Raw genomic sequence first — 20,898 nt, 5'->3', positions numbered from 1 at the left:
CTACACATGTCTTTGAAATTGTGGCCCTGAGGCGCTGCTGAATGTGTTATCTGTCCTCTTTAATAGGATGTACATGATACTACTATTATAGATGAGATTTCTGCTCTTGTATCTCTGGCTGATGAGGGATGAAGATTTGCAGGTACAGAACAGCAAGTCCCTAATGAGAGGAAAGGGCAGAAATGCCATCGGTTTCTAACTGACAGTTGGATAAAAACCTGAAAGCATGTCTAATTCAAGCTGCTAAAAAGAAAGTGATGATTGAATACATTGAAATAATGGTGCTCCCTGTCTTCAGAATCATGCTTTTTAAACTAAAAAGCATTTCTTTTAGACAGCAAGGATAGTTCAATAATGTAGAATTTGACTGGATTTTTGAAAATTAAATAATTCATAAGCTCCATTGCTCATTATTTAAAATCAGTTTATTTTAATATGGGCACTTTAAATTTGAACTAACTCTAAGAAGTTCCACAAATAACAAATGTAAGTCCAGCTCTATTCATCAGAGGAACTTCAGCTGTCTGTGGCTGAATTACAGCTTGTTTGAAAGTTTAAATATATGTATGTGAGTTAACTCCACATTTTGACTGTTCATTATAAAACAGTAGCTGTGACTGGTGTGAACAGTGTCTGAAGAGGCTTCCACGAGGTTATTTTTGTTCATTATCTTGATTGCCTCCCTACAGTGGAAGCCGTAGTTGTGCTTGGGCATTCAGGGGCTCCTGCAAGAAAGACCCTCTCGGAACTCTTACAGGTTGTGCTCATTTTCACAGGGATATTATTCCCAGTGTCAATTAAGTGAGCATTTCTCATTATTGGTACCTGCAATGTGCCTTTCTACCCTATCACACAGGTTTTGGTGCTGTTCTCAAGGCAGAGGGTAGGTACTGTTAAAAGATAAACTTTGTCCTTTACTCCAAATACCAACATGAGCTTTAGCCACAAAGGTTTCAGCCAGGGACTTCTGAGCTGTGACAGTGTGGTTTGTGTGATGGAGTGTGGATAATTAGGATCAGCTTTCAAATTCTGGATGCTTTTCTTAACCAAACCACTTAGATTTGAAGAGGTCACCATATTTATTACTTTGACACTACGCCCTTATCCCTTGCAGTGAAGTGATAAATCAGTCTGCTTAATTATTTTATGATACTGTAGTTGATTTTATTAACATGATCTCGAGACAGTAATTCAGAAAAAATACTGAGTCTGTTGGTGCAAAGGTAATTTACAGTGTTTAGAGAAACTTCTCACAGCAGTGGTTCATAAGCAGGAATGAGAAGTTCCAAGAGCCTGCGGGAAGAACTAAGAAAAATAAATTAGTCATGAAGTCAGAAAACAAAGTCTATGACCTTTCTAAAGCCAATGTTACAGTCGAAGATGAGATAGAGACCTGTAACATGAAGCTACCTTGTGCCTTGCCAACACATCTGCTGGGGAATGTTTTTCATTTTGATCAGAAGCAGCTAACTTGGACTTGGTAACACCTACTGACTCTGACACTAGGGAAGGTAAATCAGGACTCAGACTCATATTTGCATAGAAAATGGGAGATTCTTATCTCTGTTTTGCAATGTACATTGCCAAGCTCTTCTAAAACAGCCTGGTTTTGAGTAGAATGATAGATGCTTTCCAAATGTGAGATCACAGTTTGACCTTTAAGTTTCATGTGTGTTGTGTGCTTTCATTCTTCTTTTTTCCTTGTGATGCTCAACAAAGATTTCAGGAAAAAAAAGAGAGTTCCTCTCTGAGGAAATGAGGAAATGCCTTGTAAGGACTAGAAAGGGAGACTAGGAGCCCTTGATTTTGCCTTATGACTTTCTGTGTGACCATAGTGCATCCACCAGAGGAATTGATGTAATATTATTCCTGTGGGATTAAGATAAAGCTTTGGGAATGTCAAAAATGCTCATTTGGGGTCTACAAAAGCATTAAAAAGGTGATGAAAATCGAAGAGCACAGTGGTGTTTGAAGTGGGACCACAGAAAAATAAAGTGAGAGGAGAATGCTTTTGGGAGGCTCAGATTACAGAAGTTTGTGCTCAGTATCCACCATGACATTTCTGGTTCCTATCCTGTAATTCAAACCAGACATTTCTTACAGAAATAGACAATCACTGGATGCCCACCAGGCACCGAGGCTTTGCTGCAGATAATTATGATCTGATGAATGAGCTGCATCTCAGGCTGGGCTCTAACAATGGCTTGCCAGGAGCTCTGCCATCCCACAGGGAAGGAGCTGATGCTCTCCAGCCTCTCCAGTACCGCTCTGGCAGAGATCCACACATGGTCCCAGCTCTGCCCAGGAGCACGTACCATCAGTAGTTCCTGCAGGAGCAGTTGTGTAAGAATGCTGGGTGATCAAAGAGTGGGCTAATCAGCTCAGATGGGTCAGCAATTTGTGGTGGCTGCAAAACCAGATGACTCTTGGTTTGTGCCCTCTCCAAATGGTCAGATGTGCCCTCTGATGGCTGCTGTTGCTGGGTTGGAGCCGTTTGATGCTGATGTAGCCTGAGGTTGAAGCTGTGAAATGTCCAGCAGGGGCGTGTGCTCAGGAGCTTGGGGCAGCAGCACTCAGCCAGGCGTGAGGAGCAATCCATGGAGCTGCCTCAGGACAAACCCCATGGTTTATGGTTCAGGAGCCATCGTGATGAAATGATCTGCCTTTTGCATAGCAGATACTAACAAACTCTGCAAGGCTGGGAACTCCTTCAAACTGCATGAGTGAGTTTGCTGATGATCTGCCGAAATACGCAGATTATTCTCCTATGCGGCATTGGTTTAATTAGGGATCCAGGGAACCACTTGACTTTGCCTAAAAGTCTTGCCAGCTCTATCAGCAGGTAACCCACCCTGCACCAAGACTAGCAGAACTGCAGGCTGTTGATTACTATTTGTGGTACAGGAGCTTTCAAAATTCCGTTTTAGGATCGGGCTGTGCTTTGCTCAGTAATCAAAACTTTCCAGTTCTTCTTTTACAAAGCATGAGGCACCTCACAGGCACTTGGCTTGCCTTTAGCTTTTTGATGTATTCTATGTGCCTACTGTACTGACTTGAAACTTACTCAAGGCAGAAGAATTATAAAATTAGCAGAGAGGGACAGATGAAAAAAGTAAATAAAGTCTTTGTTTTTCTTATGTAGCACCAATCTGTGCCAGCCTGATTTCTACACAGAGACTTTAAATAGAAATGCATGCTTTCCTTTGAAATATCCCGGAAAAAGAAACCAAAGATATCCCAAAATAGTTAGCGAACTAGAATAGCTTGATGAAAATCTCTTTACAGTGTTTCACTGTGCTTTGAATTCTTTGAGATTTACCCAGCCTTCTTCATCACCCTCTATAAATGCTGAATCACTGTAGGACATCTATCAAGATTTAATTCATTCACTGCCTTCAGTTCAGGAGCTGTGATTATGGGATGGTCTCTGTGTACTTTTTTTTCTCCTATGCAGCAACTTAATTTTAGACTTACTGATCTAAGAACAACAGGGGATTGACTCTGGCTTTTCTTCTGTTGGTACAAAGCAGGATGTCCTGCTGAAGCACATGGAGATGCAGTGCTGGAAAAGTACTTGCAGTCTTTTCCACAGCTGTGTGTATTTATTGCACAGACATCTGAACATGTATCTCCATTGTCTGGTTATCTCTGCTTTCAAACAGTGAGTTTCAAAGTTGTGAGTTGTTCTTAAGCCTGGAGCTTTCTGATTGCACAGGCTGCTTGGTCATTTTCTGCCATATACATTGAGCTGCATTATCCTGACTCTGCTTTACTGTTGAATTAAGAGGAATGTGGAGAATCCAAGCTAGGGATTGTGGTGGCCCTTTCAACATGTGCATTTTCTTGAACCTCTGAGAGCACAACATTTGCTTGGATCTTGAATTACTAGCAGCTTCCTGAAACAAATAGGTATGGTTTAGACTGTGCTGAAAAAAAAGAAAAAGCATCTATTTCAGCATATTATTCATGTGCAGTGAGACACGCCCAGCAAACCACAGTTTAGCTCAGAGGAAGATGCTGTGTGGAGAGGGCTTGGACTCATCTTTGTTAATGAAACCAAGACCCAGAGCTTTGAATTGGCCCACTGTCTTGCAGAAAATCCGGGATCCCAAGAGAACCAAACAGCTTTTTACAGTGCTTGTGCTTTTCAGTTCATTCACAGTTTGTTTGTTAGATGTCATTTGCATGAATAGTCAAACAGTGTTTTAATTCTGTTCCATCAGTTTTTTCAAGCCAAGTTTCCCTTTGGCACACAACAGCGATACAGTTGTTCGGTTACTCAACGATTGTCAAAAGAGGCTTAGGTTAAATTCTGGAAGTTAATGAGAGAGTGGAGTGCACCAATTTGGATTATGCTTTATGAACTAATTAAATACTTATTTACATGCTGTGTTTACTGTCCTCTATGCACGGCGGTTTTTGTTTAATAATCATTTCATGTACAGGTAATTTACAACTTATTTCAACCTCATACTCTTGATTTGGGTGCTCTGTTCCCCCCACATAAAGAGGGAGACAAATTAATATCCCTGCCTCCCTTAACAACGTTCAAAGGTCTTTTTTCTGGGTGAAAGAATTTTTGTAAAGCAAAATGTTTTTATGTCTTACCTCTTTATAATCTGTGTTGAGCAATGGTCCTCAAAGTGAAAATATGAGAGATTCTTAAATTTCATAATATAAAGTCAGTCTTATTTAAACATGCAAAGAGATGATCTGATTTCTAGAGGGATTGTTTACAAAGCAGATTTGAACGTAATCAGCTCCTTCTGCCCTGCAATGAAAACAGAAGCCCCTGAAGTCACTCATAGCCACGAGCTCCTCATCCCCCATCTTAATGCAAGGATCTGCTTGCTCATCAACCAGTAACGAGCCTGCATCCCAGGCATCCCCCAGAATGTTCCCCAGGTGCCCTGGAGGGTGTGAGCCTCCTCCTGGAGCTGCCATTCAGCAGGACACTCAGGACCGTTGAAAACTTGGATGCCTACCAGGCATAAAATAAGGCTCTTCTGTCAAAAAATACTGATGAAACGAATTAAAATTCACTTTAAAATGTCAGTGGGGATTGCTTAGCAAAACCTACACTGATGTATTTAATTTTAATGGTTTTCGAAGAGATAAAATACAGGCCATTAAAACTGGGGCTGATTGAAGTAGCAGGACATTATTTACCATGTTTCAAATGAAATGTTCCCTGAAAGTTATTTATTAGCTTGAAGTAATGAATCTAGTTTGCAGGAATAAATGAAATCTAGGTCCAGACAGAAAAAACAGTTCAGTTTGGAGCAACCTTTATGAAGGGAAGGAGGTTTTAGGGAAGGAACTTGCCTCGCAGGGATCTCATCTGCCTCTTCTAATTTGTAAAGCTAAACCCCTGCCATTTGGCCAAGTCCCATGCACTCTTCATCACTGAATACTTAAATCAGCCTCGTTAACAGTTAATATTTACCCAGCTTGCTTGTAGCAGTGTTTCCTAAGTAATTGTTATTCATCCACATTTCATTCTCTACTCTAAATATTTACAGTTTTCTTTTCAGTGTTCCTGGGGTGATTTCCCCATGTGTGTGTTCAGTTATGTAGCTCTGGTATAAAAAAAAAAGAAGACAATTTTAATTTGCTGGCATTTTGTAGCTTTTGTTCTACTTGCACAGTTTAACACTGATGAGTTTTGACACACAATAAAGGCAGCCCATGTGCCTGACCAGCGTTTTGGGGGAGGCACATCCTCTTGGCAGAGTGTGATGTGATGGGTCCCAGATGGAAGAGTTACAAGGGTGCAGCTGAACTGATCTGGTGAATGGCTCTTGGGAGAGAGGTCCTGTCTCTCTGCTCACTCATCCCCTTCCCTATGCATGGTCCTGCTCAGCAGAGAGATATTTGGGATTTTGCCTGGATTGCCAGGCTCCAGTGGGCACACATGGGTCTACTCAGCTGAATTGTTGGGTGCACCATGATCCCTCCAAGTTCAATTAGGTTGGCACTTATATACCTGTTAATCTGAAGTCTCTGAGTATATATTTCTTTTAAATGAGGCCCTAAATTATGGCCTGTTGGGAGAGTAGAGCAGAGTTTGGAAAAAAACCCCATTCCCTCTCTCATTAGTGGAATTTTTCATGTTTTAAATATGATCACAAAGTGGTGTCTGGCCTAATGACAGAGCATAAAAGGTACCGGCTGTATCACTGCCTTCGTAGTTACCATTGTTAAAGCACTGAACTCTTTTGCAGGTTAATGAAATTTATCATGATGAGTCCCTGGGTGCTCACATTAACGTTGTCTTGGTGAGGATAATCCTGCTGAGCTACGGCAAGGTAAGGAAAGGTTAATTTAAATGGAGAATATCAATATCTATAGACTTCATTCTTTTATGAACAGTGAAGTTACTGGGGACATGTATTTGTTTTGTATTTTAATCCATATATATTATCCTTACTAGTCTGTGAATATAAAGAACTTCCATATATATATATATGTTTATCATTTAAACTTTGCATTTAAAATAATTTCAGTTTCCTCTGGGTTTTCCCTGTGTCATTTGAAGTTACTGCTTAGCTCTGGCAGTCTGTCTTTTCAGATTTGTTTGGAAGAGTCCATGAAACATAGAGAACATTTTAGTTCCTAAAGAAAACACAATGTGTTTTGGTTCAACTGTATGTAAGTAACAGTAAACACAAGGTCAGTTCTGCAAGATGCTGAGGGCTACAGCCTCTTTATAAGAACTCATTTATACTTGTTCTTATTATCAGTGGAACTACACATGTGCTGAAAGTTGAATGCGTGTTCTATGGAATAGGGGCCAGAAGGCAAGAGCTCTGCAGATCAGATCCGTAATTAAAAATACCAAGTGTTCTTTCTCTCAGTTTCTGTGGAAGAGGTTGGTCCACAGACAAAACCTGGGTAAAGAGGAACAAAATGTTAACTGGGTTTCAAAAGTATTGATCTGTTCAGTACCTGTGTCTTCATTGCCAAGTCAACATCAGATTCCATGGAAACAGGAACAGGACATTCCAAGTATACTGATAACTGCTTTGGTTAAGGACATGGGATTTTACTGCTCTCCAATGCAGCATCAGGCCCAGCTGCTCAGAGCAGAGTGTTAACATCTGATGCATGTTCCTGTGACTGGAGTTGCTGGGATTTCCATGTTCATGAAGTAAACCTGGATTGTGGAAGACTTTGTGTCTGTTCATGGAAGTTGCTGGAATGCTGTGAGCAAAGAGCCAGTGCAGATGGTGAAGCTCCACTGGCATTCACCAGCTTACCCTGCTCAATACCAGCTGAGAATGTTCCTCCCTGCTGCAAATGAGGGAGCTCTCAGGTTTAGGCTGGACTCTGCAGGAGATTGATTACCTGGATGCAGGTTAATTTTTTCTGTTGGAGCTTCTCCATCTGAGAACTAAACAAACCAATCCATCTCTGCTCTTCCTGCAGTGATGATGATGATGATGTAGTTATGCACTTTTGATGAGTTTGGTCAGATTATGTCCTAAAGTAAAAGGTCAAAAAGGTCATATTTGCCATTTTGTGATTGAAAGTTCATGGAGTGTGTAGATAACATTGAACTACAAAATGATTGAAATATCCTTGTGATTGCTGTAATGGCAAAAAATTTGATTGCAAATTGACTTACGAATCTCATACAAATCTGATGCTGCAATAGTGGTGGAAGTCAGCAGAATTAGTACCTGGGCTAGTCACTCCTTTGCAGTCCTTAGTTTATGGGTATTTCATAATTGTTATGTGTTTATTATTATTCATCTTTAGCCCTATAGATCTACCTCAGTGTGAGCTCTGGGTGTTTCTGCCAGTTTCCAGATGGCAGACAGTGGCTACAGCAGTCATCATTCCATCTTAAGGATCTGTTTTCTTGTGAAGAGCAAAGCCTTGTCCACTTATAATTTGAAAGTTATCAGTTTTGTATTATTTAGAAAGGAGAGTTGTGGTGGAGGACAGAAGTCATCATTTCTTGGCGGGTCTTTGGCACATGACAGAAGTAGCATTTGCAGGTCTGTGTAATCTGCTTGTGGATATTCTGCTTCTGGATTCTACATCCACAATCTGCAGTGGAGAGTGCTTTAGCTTCTGAGCTGTCCTGATGGTTTCAGTGGAATAATTTTGCTATCAAAACCTTGCCCCAAAGATGATTTTTCTTGCATTTCTATATCTGATTCTTGTTTATATGAAAGACAATCTATGGCTTTCTAAAAATAGTAAAAAGTATATATAAAAGATATAATTCCAGAGCTCCTCTACTTTATTATGTGGGAACCTGCATGCCATGGCTGTTACAAGAATACATAATTTTCTGTTCACATTTTTTAAAGTTCCTGATCAGAGAACTAGTCCCAGAGAGTAGAAGGTGAGGAGGTTTTTCTTTAAAGGTTTGGGATCGCTTAGCAGTGGAAAAGCAGAAGAAGTGTATGGTTCTTATTTTCTGAACCTGTTCTGAGGAATTAGAACAAAGCCTTGAATATTTTACTATCCCACATGCCAGCACTAACAATTTTTAGGAAAATATATATTCAAAATACATGGCATTAAGTAGGGTATGTGTACAAGTTAAGGCAGTGCATGAATGAAGCAGTGTGATTGGCTCCACAGCAAGAAAATGCTATCCCAGTCTTGTTTGAATAAGCATTTCTTTTGAAAGCATGGAGCTAATATTTTCAGATTCATTTGCTTCACTGCAGGCAATTTATATATATTATCAAGGGTGCCATTTAAATAATTATAATAATTACATTATGGTTCTGTAATTGATGAAGTATGTACCATCAATGTCAGGTTTATGACAGCACTCTCAGCTATTGCCAATTCTCCACCCCTGAGCAGCCTTTTACTGTATTGTGGGGGATTTTTTGACTATTATATTATTTTATACAATATGTCATCTGTTGATAAGAATAATATGGACAATACTTGAGTTGCATAGCAACCAACCTTTCACTGGTTCTTGCTTGAAGGTACTCAACTCTTTCAAATGTACTTATTTTTTAATATTCTCAAACACACGCAATTGTACATTCAGAAGTTTCAGTAATTTCAGGAATAGCATTAATTGCCTTGGAAAGATGAAAAAACCAGAAGATATTCCTTGGTGATCAGATGCTGAAATTACTTCAGGGATGAATTCAAAAGATCTGACATGGTTTTATTGAATTAGCACTTTGTGTGAGTTATCACCTCAGGACTTTGAGCGGGTGGCAGGTTGATCCCTGCCAAGAGCACCAGGCTTGGGCTCTGGCTGGGTGGTGTGTCTGGGGAGCAGGCAGAGAGTGGCTGGGTTGGAGCTGGGGTAACTTTGCAGGACTTTGCAGGAGCTGTTGCCCTTCCCTGACTCCCCACTATTCTCTTAGTACTTCCAACAAATGATGTACCACAGACTGATGTGAAGGCTTCAGCTGTGCTGTGCTGCTGCCCAGTCATTTATCAATTCCATCACTGGGATAGAAAAATGTGTTCTGCAAAGGCTGTTCCATATCTCTGTTGGCTTCAGAAGCCACAATGCATTTCTCTGCATTTCCTTGACATTGACTTCCAAAGTCACTGGCTCTTTTGATATGATGGGATACTGCAAATAAGTAAACAGGGTACATGCAGTGCATTTTTCCTCAAATGGGAAAAAGATGAGCTGGCTCTCTTCTGCCTTTTTGACTTCAGTAGTAGGAAGATTGGTTCCAAATTTTGGCAACTGAGGATACATTTGAGATTAATATAATTCAATGTTTGTCTGAATTATTCCACTTAGACCTATTTTGGTTGTAACAGCTCTGTAATCCAGCTAGCTCTAGAACACTAAGGGAAATAAGCAAAGCAACCATGAACACCAAGTGCAGAGGAGGTTGCAAGAGATGAGCTGGGCATGCATTTAAAAACCCTGACTGGTTATTCTAAAATTTGTTTGGAAACATTTAAATACTGAGCACTGCATAAAATCCTCTCATCGCCTCTTTGAGGTGAATGAATAAAGATTATTATTCCCATTTTACAGCTAAAAAAACAAAGATGTTAAGTGTTATTTTCCAAGGCCACACGGAAGGCCACTGGCAGGCTGGGGATAAGACCTCATAAATTCCTGGCTCCAGCCCCATGCTCTGTCCACTGACAATGGTGACCCTGTGTGCAGATGAGCTGCCCTTGCACAGTGCAGAGGAAAGCACAAGTTATCTGGGATGGATGTAATTAATACAGTGATTAATGAAAGAGTTTTGCAGGACTGCAAGGGTTTCAATAAATGCAGCCACCTGAGGATTTGTGAGGGTTATTTCTTGGGAAGTGTGAATGTGGCTGCGCAGGACATCCCTGAGCTCTCCTTTAGCACCCTGCACAGCCCAAGTAGCCTGTATTCAGCCTGGAGCAGGGTGGGATGGGCTGAGGGGTGCTGGCTCTGCTCAGTGGCATCTGGAAATGAAACCACATAAGCTGAAAAAAAAACAACCTGGTGTTGGCACCATAACAAGTGGTTGGACTGTGACCACTGTTAACTTGGTCAGAGTAAAAGAGGAACATGACTACCACTGCAGAGAGCCTCTCAAACAGCTTAGAGGATAGAAGGAAACCCAAACGACTTTAGGTGGCAGATCAGGAAGAAGGTACTATGGGGTGGATGCCTGCAACCTCACAGGACAGGACTGTTCAGCTGAGAAGGACTTTTCAATTTTGTATGTCTGAGATATTAGCAGAGCTCCTGCTGCCTTCATTTGGGACAGGACTTTACCTTCGCTCTTTTCATAAAATGATGCTCTCTTTATCTCTGCCATCTGACCTTTTCTAAGGTCTAAGCTTGATGCAAGGAGGAGAGATGTTCTTGGTTCAGCCAGTGCTGGTTCAGTCTGAGTCAGGTTCTTCTTTCTCTCTGTTTCTCAGAGGGCAACCTTGGAAGCACAAATCAGGTTTATTCCTTAAATCTGGTGTTTGTCCTTACTGTTTTGCTGTTGACCCTGCTGTTTCCTTGGAGGAAAAGGGATGAGCACCTCCACTTACCTCTGCCTCTCCCAGAAAGTTGCAGACTCTGGCTGAGAGCACCTGTGCCTGGCAATGCAAGGAGGTCATTAGCTGCACATAAGGGTCATGGAACAGCTGTGCTTGGAATGGACCTCTGGAAATCATCTAGTCCAACTGCCCTGCTCAGAGCAAGGTCACCTGGAGCAGGTTGTTCAGGAGTTTGTCCAGATTGGTGTCTAGTATTTCCAGAGACTCAATAACCTCTCTGGACAACCCTTTCCAATGTTTGGCCACTGTCATGGTAAAACTACAGTAACACTCCTAAAGGCTTCTTTTCTTGCCCGTTGCCTCTTTTCCTTTCTCTGGATACCACTGAGAAGACTGTCTCAGTTGTCTTAATTCCCTGCCCAATAGGTATTTATCTATATTGGGATCTTCCTGAGCCTCCTCCAGCTTCTCCTTGTACCAGGTCACAAATATGAGCATCTTATTTTTCCACTGACATTGGTAGATGCAGAGGACCTCAAAGAATCAGCAGGAATCAAGCCCTGACTTTACAAATGTGCCTGAAGACAGAGTTGTTGACCCCAGCATTTGGCTGTATGTGGTAACCAGCTCTGCACAGGCTGAGTTGCAAGGCCAGGACCTACATATGATGTAGCATTTTGGCAGCTGTTCATATTTTTGCACTGTTTCCATATGTTTCATACGGGGATAAAGAGAAGAGATATTGCCCCTCCTGTTTTTTTATCTGAGTGAATTGTTGAATTCCCTTATTTATACATTAGACTTACAGCTTAAAATTTCCCAGTGTGTTTTGTTGGGACCTTGAAGTATGTGGAGCTGGCTGATAGCATAAACAGTGCTTTGTATTCCTGATCTGCTTACATTTATACAGAATTAGAAACTGAAAAATGTTTACAAACTGCTGCCATAAGAAAGCTTTACAAACCCTTTGAATGCAAAATGACGGTTTACTGAATGAGCTATTTTTGTTAGTTTGGTTACCATGGACATTCAATAATTGTATTTATTTATCTTTTGTTTGTCTTGTTCAGTATGAGAGAAGAATACAGAAGTTCTAATCCGATATCCAATGAACAATAGAAGTGCCAAGTAGAAGCAATGTAAACAGTGTGTTTTGCAGAAGTTTTACACATTCAGGAAGGAAAAGTCATATGTTAAATTGTTTCCTGAATGTGTGCATTGCTGTGGTCCAACTTTTCCTACTATAGTTTGAAGCCTGTCATGTTAAGAATATTTCTGCTCCTCCTGGAGCTACTAAAGAGTTGCAAAGCCTTCCCCGTTGGTTCTCTTGGAGCACCACCTAATGGATGAGTTAGGAAAGCTTCTGACCAGCCTAAATTTCTTATGTTCTTATCATCAAGTACCTGCTCATCCTCACTTTTGCAAAGTTGTACCCAGTGATGCCAAATACCAGGTAAATAAAACAGCTGTTCAAGGGGAGCTGCCATTCTGGGCATGACACCAGTGTGTCTTTCACATGAGCAGGCAGCTTGAACATTCTTGAAAGGTGTGCGTAGAATATAGACTAAATTTGCAGTTTTCTTCTAAGGTAACTTTGACATTGTTAAAGAAAAAGAAAATGACGTATGTCTTCCTTGCCCCACAATCTCCACAGGTATTCCTGTCAGCTCCGTGAGTGACTTGTTCTTCAGTGTGTTCATATGAGAGAACTGATAACTTCCCAAAGGATAAGACAGATAGCAAAGAAGGTTCAATGACCTCTCTGGCTTTCAACCATTCCTTACTGCCCTGCTTTGCCTCTTTGTACGAATGGTAGTTGCAACTCAATTGTCTTCTATTTTTATTTAGTTTTGGAGTTTTTTGCTGTTTCCATCTAAGAAAGAAGGTAGTGGAGAAGAAATGAAGGCAAAATCAAACGAAGGAAGGACAATGTGCAACATTGGTAGATGTTGAGTTTCCCAGAGAAAAGGCCTCGGCTGGTTCTGTAGGGCAGACTGTCCTCGTCCTCCTCTGTGGTGTCCCCTCGCCTGGGGGATGTTTTTCCAGCTGAGCCCTTTCCACTTCTTGGCCAACATCTCCATCTGTTTCCATCAGCAGTTCACAGATTTTTTGCTTTTCTTGCTGTGAGAAGGAAAGTTTCTCTTTCCACTGGCAGTTTTCCTGCTGATCAGCTGAGTAATGCTCTCCACAGGCCTGCTGTCCTGCTTGGAAAGAGGTCCTTCCCAGCCAGGTCAGGGCTCCCAGCCAGCTGCAGGACCTGCGAGTTCCTGGCAGTGTGGGACCTTTGCTGGCCAAGAGTAACACCTACCTACACCTCTTCTCCATGTGCAGCCTGCTGGCCCCCAAAGGTCTCCTGTTTGCAGTGTGACAAAGAGGGATTTTACCTTTCAGCCCTTATTGCTGCACACAGCTCATCTCTTTTTCTCATTTGCTTTATCCATTTAATAACGAGTTGGGCTCTGATGAAAGCCCACATTGACTTCCAAAAGAAAATATTATTAAGTGTTATCTGATATCTCTACAAGAGTAATTTTGGACAGCATCCTTCTAAAGCATATGACATCTGCCCTGTCTACTAACAAGCCCTGCCTGGTCCCATGATCTCCTAAGCTATTTTTTCAGCACAGCAGCATTTATCTGTAAAGGCAAGGCAGCTGGGATCTTGGATATAATTCTGTCTAAAGGCATGCCTGGCTTAGGAAGTCTTTGATCCAAAGACCACTGGAGCCTTGGAGGTTCTTTGGAGGAAAACACTACCTCTAATTCCTTTCCCTGGCCATACCATTGCCTACTGTGAGGAGAGGACCGTGGCATTCGTGTTCTTTGGTCTCAGCCAGTGCAGTTGCACAGCACAGTGAGCTTGACTCACTGTCAGACTGATGGCTCCCTGGCCATGCCATATTTGCTGTTAGTACTGTTGAAGCCTTTCTGATCTGAAAGTCTTTGGCAAATTGCAGTAAGTGGGCTTTCAGGTGAAAATTTGCTAGGAATCAAGTGGGTTTCTCTTTTCAGGCTCCTGCATTACAGTGAGGAAAGATGAGGGATTAGTAACCAGATTATCGGACTGCTCAGTGGACTTCTAGTACTCAGCAGGCAGACCGAGCTTTTCCTCTCACTCTTTGAAGTCCTCCTCACTTACAGGACCTTGATTTCCTATTTACATTCATAGCAGATGGACACTCAAAATAATTGACTTTCTACTGGATGTCTTGTTTCCCAACTTAAAGAGCAGTAAGGCTCAATTTTATGATATTAAAATTGTGTAATTGGCAAAAAACTGGGTCAGCTGAAACATGTTTTATAGGACTTGTGTGTTCTCAGTTTCCCCTTTTATGTAAAAGGGTTTTTTTTTTTTCTCTCTCCCTATTGTGTTGGATGCAAAAACCCCACAATGTTCCACATTAACCAGTTGGTCCAACTTCCTTTGCTTGAAGACAAACTCTAAAGTCAGTGTTTTGATAAGTAAGCGTTGAGGTTCTCTTGGACTGGGCCTGTGGTTTTGCTGTTGGAATGAACTTCAATATACAGGGAAGAGTTGTTGACTCATGGCAGATGCCAGTGCAGTGCTGCACCACGGGAGCTGCTGGTTTGCTGTGCCAGACTGGTCTGGCCTCTGGCAGACTCGATGTTAATCAGAGGAGAGCTGGAACCTGCTCTTTTAGTTCATTCAGACACAAATATTTTGCTTTTGTGATGGACTCCACCGACAAGGGTTTGGTTTAGCGGGCAGGGAAGACATGACAGAGGAAAGCTATAAAGCAGTGGTTATTAGGAAATAATTGATGTTTCATTTTCCATGCTTTTTTGCTGATCGTGCAAATTCAAGACATCTTTGCAAATAATTGGATACCCTTAAACAAAGCATATGTTGATAGCGTATGTGTTTTCATTGTTTTCTGATCAATGTGTCTTAAATGATGTGATTTTTCATTTGGTAGGATGTACACAAGGAGGTCATTATGAAATATGGAAGTATTAGCAAACATCAGAAAAGATTAGAAAACTAGAGGCATCTCAACTTCATTTTACAGTATTCTTTGCTTTTGGGTCTTGCAGTCAGATTTTTTAATTGAGCTCCTTGAAGGAATTGATCTTTTTTGTGCAATTTAGGAGAAATAAGAGTGAAGGTGATGTAGATAAGTTTTGTGTTTGTTTGGTTGGGTTTTTTTACCACTGATTGATGTTATTAAAGACCTCAGCAAGAGTCAAACCCTGTTTCACTGACTAGGATTTTTGCTTGAAGAGCCAGGGTTTTTCTTTGTATTAGTAACTCAAAGTTTGTTTAAGTATGTTCTTATAAATATACAAAGATTCAATAAAGGCACCACAACTGTCCCACCATTTAAAATACAGTTATTAGTTCAATTTCCAAGGGAATTATGGCTGGAAGCAGTATGGTCCAGCACAGGATTATATTACAACTTTTTCATTCCACAGTGGTATCAGAATCCAAGCTGTGCCTCTATTTGGTTTATAAATTTGTTTTTCTGAACATTTGCAGAATTGTAATATCTTAGTTTTGCCAAAATCAGACCTCAGTTTGGCTGACACTTGTTTTATCAATTCCAGTTGTTCTTCCACAACCCTTTGAGGATTTCTTTTTCATGTAGTCAATACTCTATGTACTCCATCATGCATTCAATTAGAGGACACGTCAAATACATCTGTATTTAAACATGAATTGTATTGCTTCTCTCTTATTTTTGGCCTAGGCTAAGTTTTGCTCTACATTAAATATTTTGGAATGACAAATGCTTGCAGTACAGTATAGCATCTAAACTGCAGTGGTTTTTGTTATGATTACAGTGTTGCCATGGTAATATAATTTTTGCAAATGAAAAGCCAGGATTCGCATCTGTAGTTTTTAAAAATCCTGGAAGGCCTGGGACAGGTCGGTTAGTCATACATTTTACAGTATCCCACTTTCTGAAGTCTTAGCAGTGCACAGTATCAAGCAGAATTAGCTGGGAACTCTTCAGAAAGTACTTCTGCAAAAAACCAAACCAAAACAAAAACAACAACAACAAAAAACCAACGAGGCAAACATAATAGTTGGATTTTAAAGTACCTTTCTCTTCCTTGCTCAAGAGACCTTTGCACCTCACCTAACATGTCAGCTCACTGGAGCCAGCCAAACCATGTCAATTCACCACCCATGTAACGTGGTTTACATGGAGAACAGCATCCCACAGTGGGAAGGTGTGTTCTACCTTCTAAATGATCTTCAGATGAGTAATAGGATAAAGAAAATGCAATTTAAAGGACAGCCACTGAGAAAGTTCATTTCTGGAAGCAATGATTCAAGTACAGCTGAAAAAGTACACTTAGTTTTACACCAACAGAGCATCCAGGAGTGTGCCAAGGCTGACAGAGCAGCCTGAACAGCTACATTTCATGACAAAAGCAGCTGATGAACAGGACAGGGTTCTGGCTCTCTGCAGTTGTTGTGATAGGTTTTGCTTGGCCATTAGGCATTGATCTTCCCCATACTGGGTCAGTCTCTCCTGGTTGACACTTGTGATTCCAAAATGGACCTGGGCTCCCATCAGAAACTGATGATAGTGATGGATGTGATGGTGAAGAGATGATAAAGGGATCTAAACTGATGCCAGTGTGGCTTAGAAATAATAAGCATGCACAACCCAGTATCAGTTTTGAGATTAAAATACCCATCTTTTTATTTCTCATCTATTTTTTACTTCTGTTGTATCTTGCATCTCATTAAATGCAGAAATCACAACCTACCATGAACTTGAGCTATTTTCTTGCTTTCTTGGTCCAGTAAAATGTGTTTCTGAAGTGTAAGTATCTCTTTATTAAGAGCAAACTTGTAACGGAAATGAGATGTTTATTCAAGTGCCTGAAAAAGGAGGGAAAAAAAATTGCCCACACTTTTAATAAATAACTCTTGATGTCTTTTTTTTCCCCCTGTGTGAGTGCAGTCCATGAGTCTGATAGAGATTGGGAATCCCTCCCAAAGTCTGGAGAACGTGTGTCGCTGGGCTTACCTGCAGCAGAAACCTGACACTGGGCACGCGGAGTACCATGACCATGCCATCTTCCTCACCAGGCAGGATTTTGGTCCATCAGGCATGCAAGGTGTGTGCAAAAAGGATTTGCTTTGCATTTGCATTTATCACCAAGCCATGCTAGTCATGTAAAGTTTAATTGTGTATTTTTTGCTGAGCTGTGCTCAGTGTTTTCTTTCCCCAAGAGCTCTGCATTGGGCCGTTTTCAGTTGTAACTGCTTCACTTATTATTTTATAATTTATCCTTTCTTACTGATTACCCGTTGGATTCTTTCTGTGTTCTTACAGAAGCCAGGAAAATGGGATCCATATGTAAACAGTCCTGAAAATTCCCAAAGATTAAAGAATAGATTTCGTGTTTACAAAGTTCCAAAGCTGTTGCTGTGTTACAGCCAAATTGAAAGAAATGTTGTTATGGAGAGGTCTGGAACAGCAGGGCCAAATGCTGTCCACCTTTTCCTTTTCCAGAACTCTGCCTCCTGTGAGATCAGATTTTTCTCCAGAGGGGAGAAATCTCAGAGGTTTCCCATTCATTTTGTGCGGCCCAGAACTGCTGTCAATACAGGGCTGGGGCTTTGCTCCCTGAGGGCTGGTATTGGGCTCTCCCACACAGCAGCATGTGGTGTCCTTTGCCTCTGTTGTCTTATGCACCTAGAAAAGACAATTGTGGGGCAGTCCAAGAGGTGACCAGAATTTTCTTGGTGAGCCAGGAAGTTTTAACTTGTTCAACAGGCTGGTTTCATGGGTTTCATAGATGAAGGAACACATTGTTAAATGTTTGGGGCAGAGGTCTTGAGAGGACCACTTCAACTAAAGTTGTGTCACAACAAAGCATAGATGCTCATCCTAGAGCTTTCCACCGTGTTGATTTTTCTGTACTTGTCCATTTTCTGAAACACTTGGTGTTTCTCACAGGCTATGCTCCTGTCACGGGGATGTGCCATCCTGTCCGAAGCTGCACTCTCAACCATGAAGATGGTTTTTCATCTGCATTTGTGGTGGCTCATGAAACTGGACATGTGTGAGTACAACTGGACTTGTGTGTGGTACCTTAAGTGGTTTTTGGTACAGACAAATGCTGATGACATTGGAGAGGTGCAATCGATGTTAAGAAACAATATCTAGGGTTAGCTCTGGTTTCAGGTCTCAGCTCTCACAAAGCTTTCTTTATGATCTTAAGTAGACTTTATATTTTGGGATTTTCAAACGGCAGAAAAGAACTAATACCAAAATATCTTCCAGGGCTGCTAGGGGACTAGATTGAATGATGTACTGTAGTCCCCTGGTGGAAATGTAAAGTACCCATAATAAAGAAATATGAATTCACTGAGTCAGTGGAACACAGTATTCTTGCAAGCAATCCATACTAAATAAGCACATAATCTGTATGTGTTACTGTTGATAAAGGAAACAATACTGTATAGAAGCGAGGTGCCAAGCACTGTGGTTACAACTGTTCCACATATCTCATATAAAAAATGCAATCATTTTACCTATTGATGTGATTTGAACCAATGCCTGGGCAGCAGTTGTCAGAGCTTTGGTTTCTCCCAAATCTCTTTAGTTTCCCTGTTTTCCCTGCAGAAAACTCCCACTGATTTCCCATTTTCTCTTTGGTAGAATAACAGTTACCAGAAGGCTTTTTCTGAACAGTTTCCATCTATTCTGTTTTCCCTAAGAAAGCCTGCAGGCCCTTTCTCTTTTTTTAAACAATAAAGTGCCAAAATTTATTTAAATCACTATAAACATATCTAAGTTAGACTAGGACATCTATTTGAGACTCAGATCATATTTGATTCCAGAATTTTTGAATCAGGAATAAAAAGAACACAGCATGAGCTTTAAAAAAGACACCACTGCAGAAAGTTTGTAATCCCTCAAATCACATTCAGCCCCAGTTTGTTAATTTGGTTTAACTGTGGACAGATATTGCCCACGTTTGTCCAGTAGTGCATATTAAAAATGTAGAATAATATCCTAACAAAGGAAAGGAGCAAATAGATTCATAATAAAGCCAAAAAGAAACTTTAAAATATCTGTAACTTGGGGCAATTTTCTAGAAAGCATCCACCACTTTCCAGGCTGTTTCACATTTAAACAATGTGGGATTGCTCCTGGGCAGCAGCAGCAGCTTGTCTGAACTAGCTTTCTGTCTGATGCCTTTCTTTTCTTCCATGCAAAGGACTTGTCTGCAGTTGCAAAATACTTTGAATTAAACCAAGGTGTGATTTTTTTAGAAGTTATATAAAGTCCTGAATTGCTCCAGATTAGAGCCTGGATACATTTCTTTTAGTATTCCCGGAGGGACAGCCAGCTCAGTAATTCAGAAATGGATTCACGTTTAGCTGTAGTAATTCACAAATGTGCATGTGCACAGAAGTCCAAAAAATGCATTTTTAGGTTTTTCGAAAGTGGATTAGGCTAATGACATGAAAATGCTCTCAAGGGTCAATCCATGTTGGAGTTACTCCAGACCAGCTCTTTAGCTTCAGCCTCACCCGATCTTATTCCTCATGACTTTGCTCATGTGGATGAGGGCCGTAGGATTTCAGAACCTTGGTGGCACCAATCCCTGGTGACACTGGGGAGGGGACAGCGCTGGGGAGGGGACAGCACTGGGGCACTGGGGAGGGAGGGGACAGCACTGGGGCACTGGGAAGGGGACAGTGCTGGGAAGGGCCAGCACTAGGGAGGGGACAGCACTGGGGCACTGGGGAGGGAGGGGACAGCACTGGGGCACTGGGAAGGGGACAGCACTGGGAAGGGGACAGTGCTGGGGCACTGGGGAGGGGCCAGCACTGGGGCACTGGGAAGGGGACAGCACTGGGAAGGGGACAGTGCTGGGGCACTGGGGAGGGGCCAGCACTGGGGCACTGGGAAGGGGACAGCACTGGGAAGGGGACAGCGCTGGGGCACTGGGAAGGGGACAGCACTGGGGAGGGGACAGTGCTGGGGCACTGGAGAGGGAGGGGATGGCACTGGGAGCCCCCCCGCGAGGTCACGGCTGTGTCTGTGTGTGTTGGGGCAGTTTAGGAATGGAGCACGATGGCCAAGGGAACCGCTGTGGGGACGAGGTCCGGCTGGGCAGCATCATGGCCCCGCTGGTGCAGGCTGCCTTCCACCGCTTCCACTGGTCCCGCTGCAGCCAGCAGGAGCTGAACCGCTACCTGCAGTGAGTACTGCTCTGCCCTGCACCCCTGCCCTGCCAGGGGCAGCACCGTTCTGCATCTCGCCTTTGCTTTGGTGTCAGTGCCTTCTAACTTATTTCATTTACGTCTGTTCGTTTTGTGGACACTAAGGGTGTATTTGCTGTCCTCTCGGGGATGATGGAAGGCACTGTTACGAATCTCATTACTAAACTTGCTCCCTCCCTACTCTAACCTGTAGCTGAGTAGGTTGTGAGCTGTAGCTGTATCCCTCCCTTGGCTCAGGGATGCTCCTAGCAGCATCGTGTCTGTCTTGCCGTTTGTTGCTTATGACACCTCTCCGTGACAAGATGGTGCTGCCTAGAGAGGAAAATCTGCCCTTTAAGTGCTCAGGGCTTTTCTTGGCTTTAGTAGATAACTAAAGAGCACACGTTGTTCTAGAATTAGTTCTTCAGTTGTTAATTTTTCTTTCAGTACCTTAAATGCAAAAGCTGTTTAAACAGCTTAATCCATGCCCCTTGCCTTCCTTTTTGGACCTGACTCTTCAGACATTAGACCCGTGCAGGAGTTCCCTGAAAAAGTCTGTTTATTGCCTGTCTTTTGCTCCCTACAGAAAAAATTCCTTCCCATGATGTGTTCAAGTTGTGTGAAAAAATATGAGGAAGCTACTGCCATAACCAGCAAAAGCTGAAAATGAGTAGGAAAAAAGTGCAGCAAAATACTTGAAGTAAACATGAGTCAGTCTTTTTGTTAGTATTTTTATTATCGTAGATATCTTAGGCATGGCAATAAGG

The 20,898-nt window shown here is 41.8% G+C and overlaps 1 protein-coding gene across 1 annotated transcript in view; it reads left to right on the top strand.

Annotated features, from left to right (window-relative positions):
- The window catches only part of LOC136367763 (A disintegrin and metalloproteinase with thrombospondin motifs 2-like), a 139,366-nt gene extending 119,232 nt beyond the window's left edge, over positions 1-20,134 (top strand). The window contains exons 6-9 of the mRNA XM_066329560.1: positions 6,225-6,308; positions 16,872-17,028; positions 17,874-17,979; positions 19,987-20,134. Of these exons, the coding sequence (XP_066185657.1) occupies positions 6,225-6,308; positions 16,872-17,028; positions 17,874-17,979; positions 19,987-20,134 (495 nt within the window). The remainder of the gene's footprint in view (positions 1-6,224; positions 6,309-16,871; positions 17,029-17,873; positions 17,980-19,986) is intronic.
- The last annotated feature ends 764 nt before the right edge of the window (positions 20,135-20,898 follow it).

Source organism: Sylvia atricapilla, chromosome 14 (assembly GCF_009819655.1).
Source record: "Sylvia atricapilla isolate bSylAtr1 chromosome 14, bSylAtr1.pri, whole genome shotgun sequence".
Lineage (NCBI taxonomy): Eukaryota > Metazoa > Chordata > Aves > Passeriformes > Sylviidae > Sylvia > Sylvia atricapilla.
This window is presented reverse-complemented; position numbering and strand designations above follow the sequence as displayed.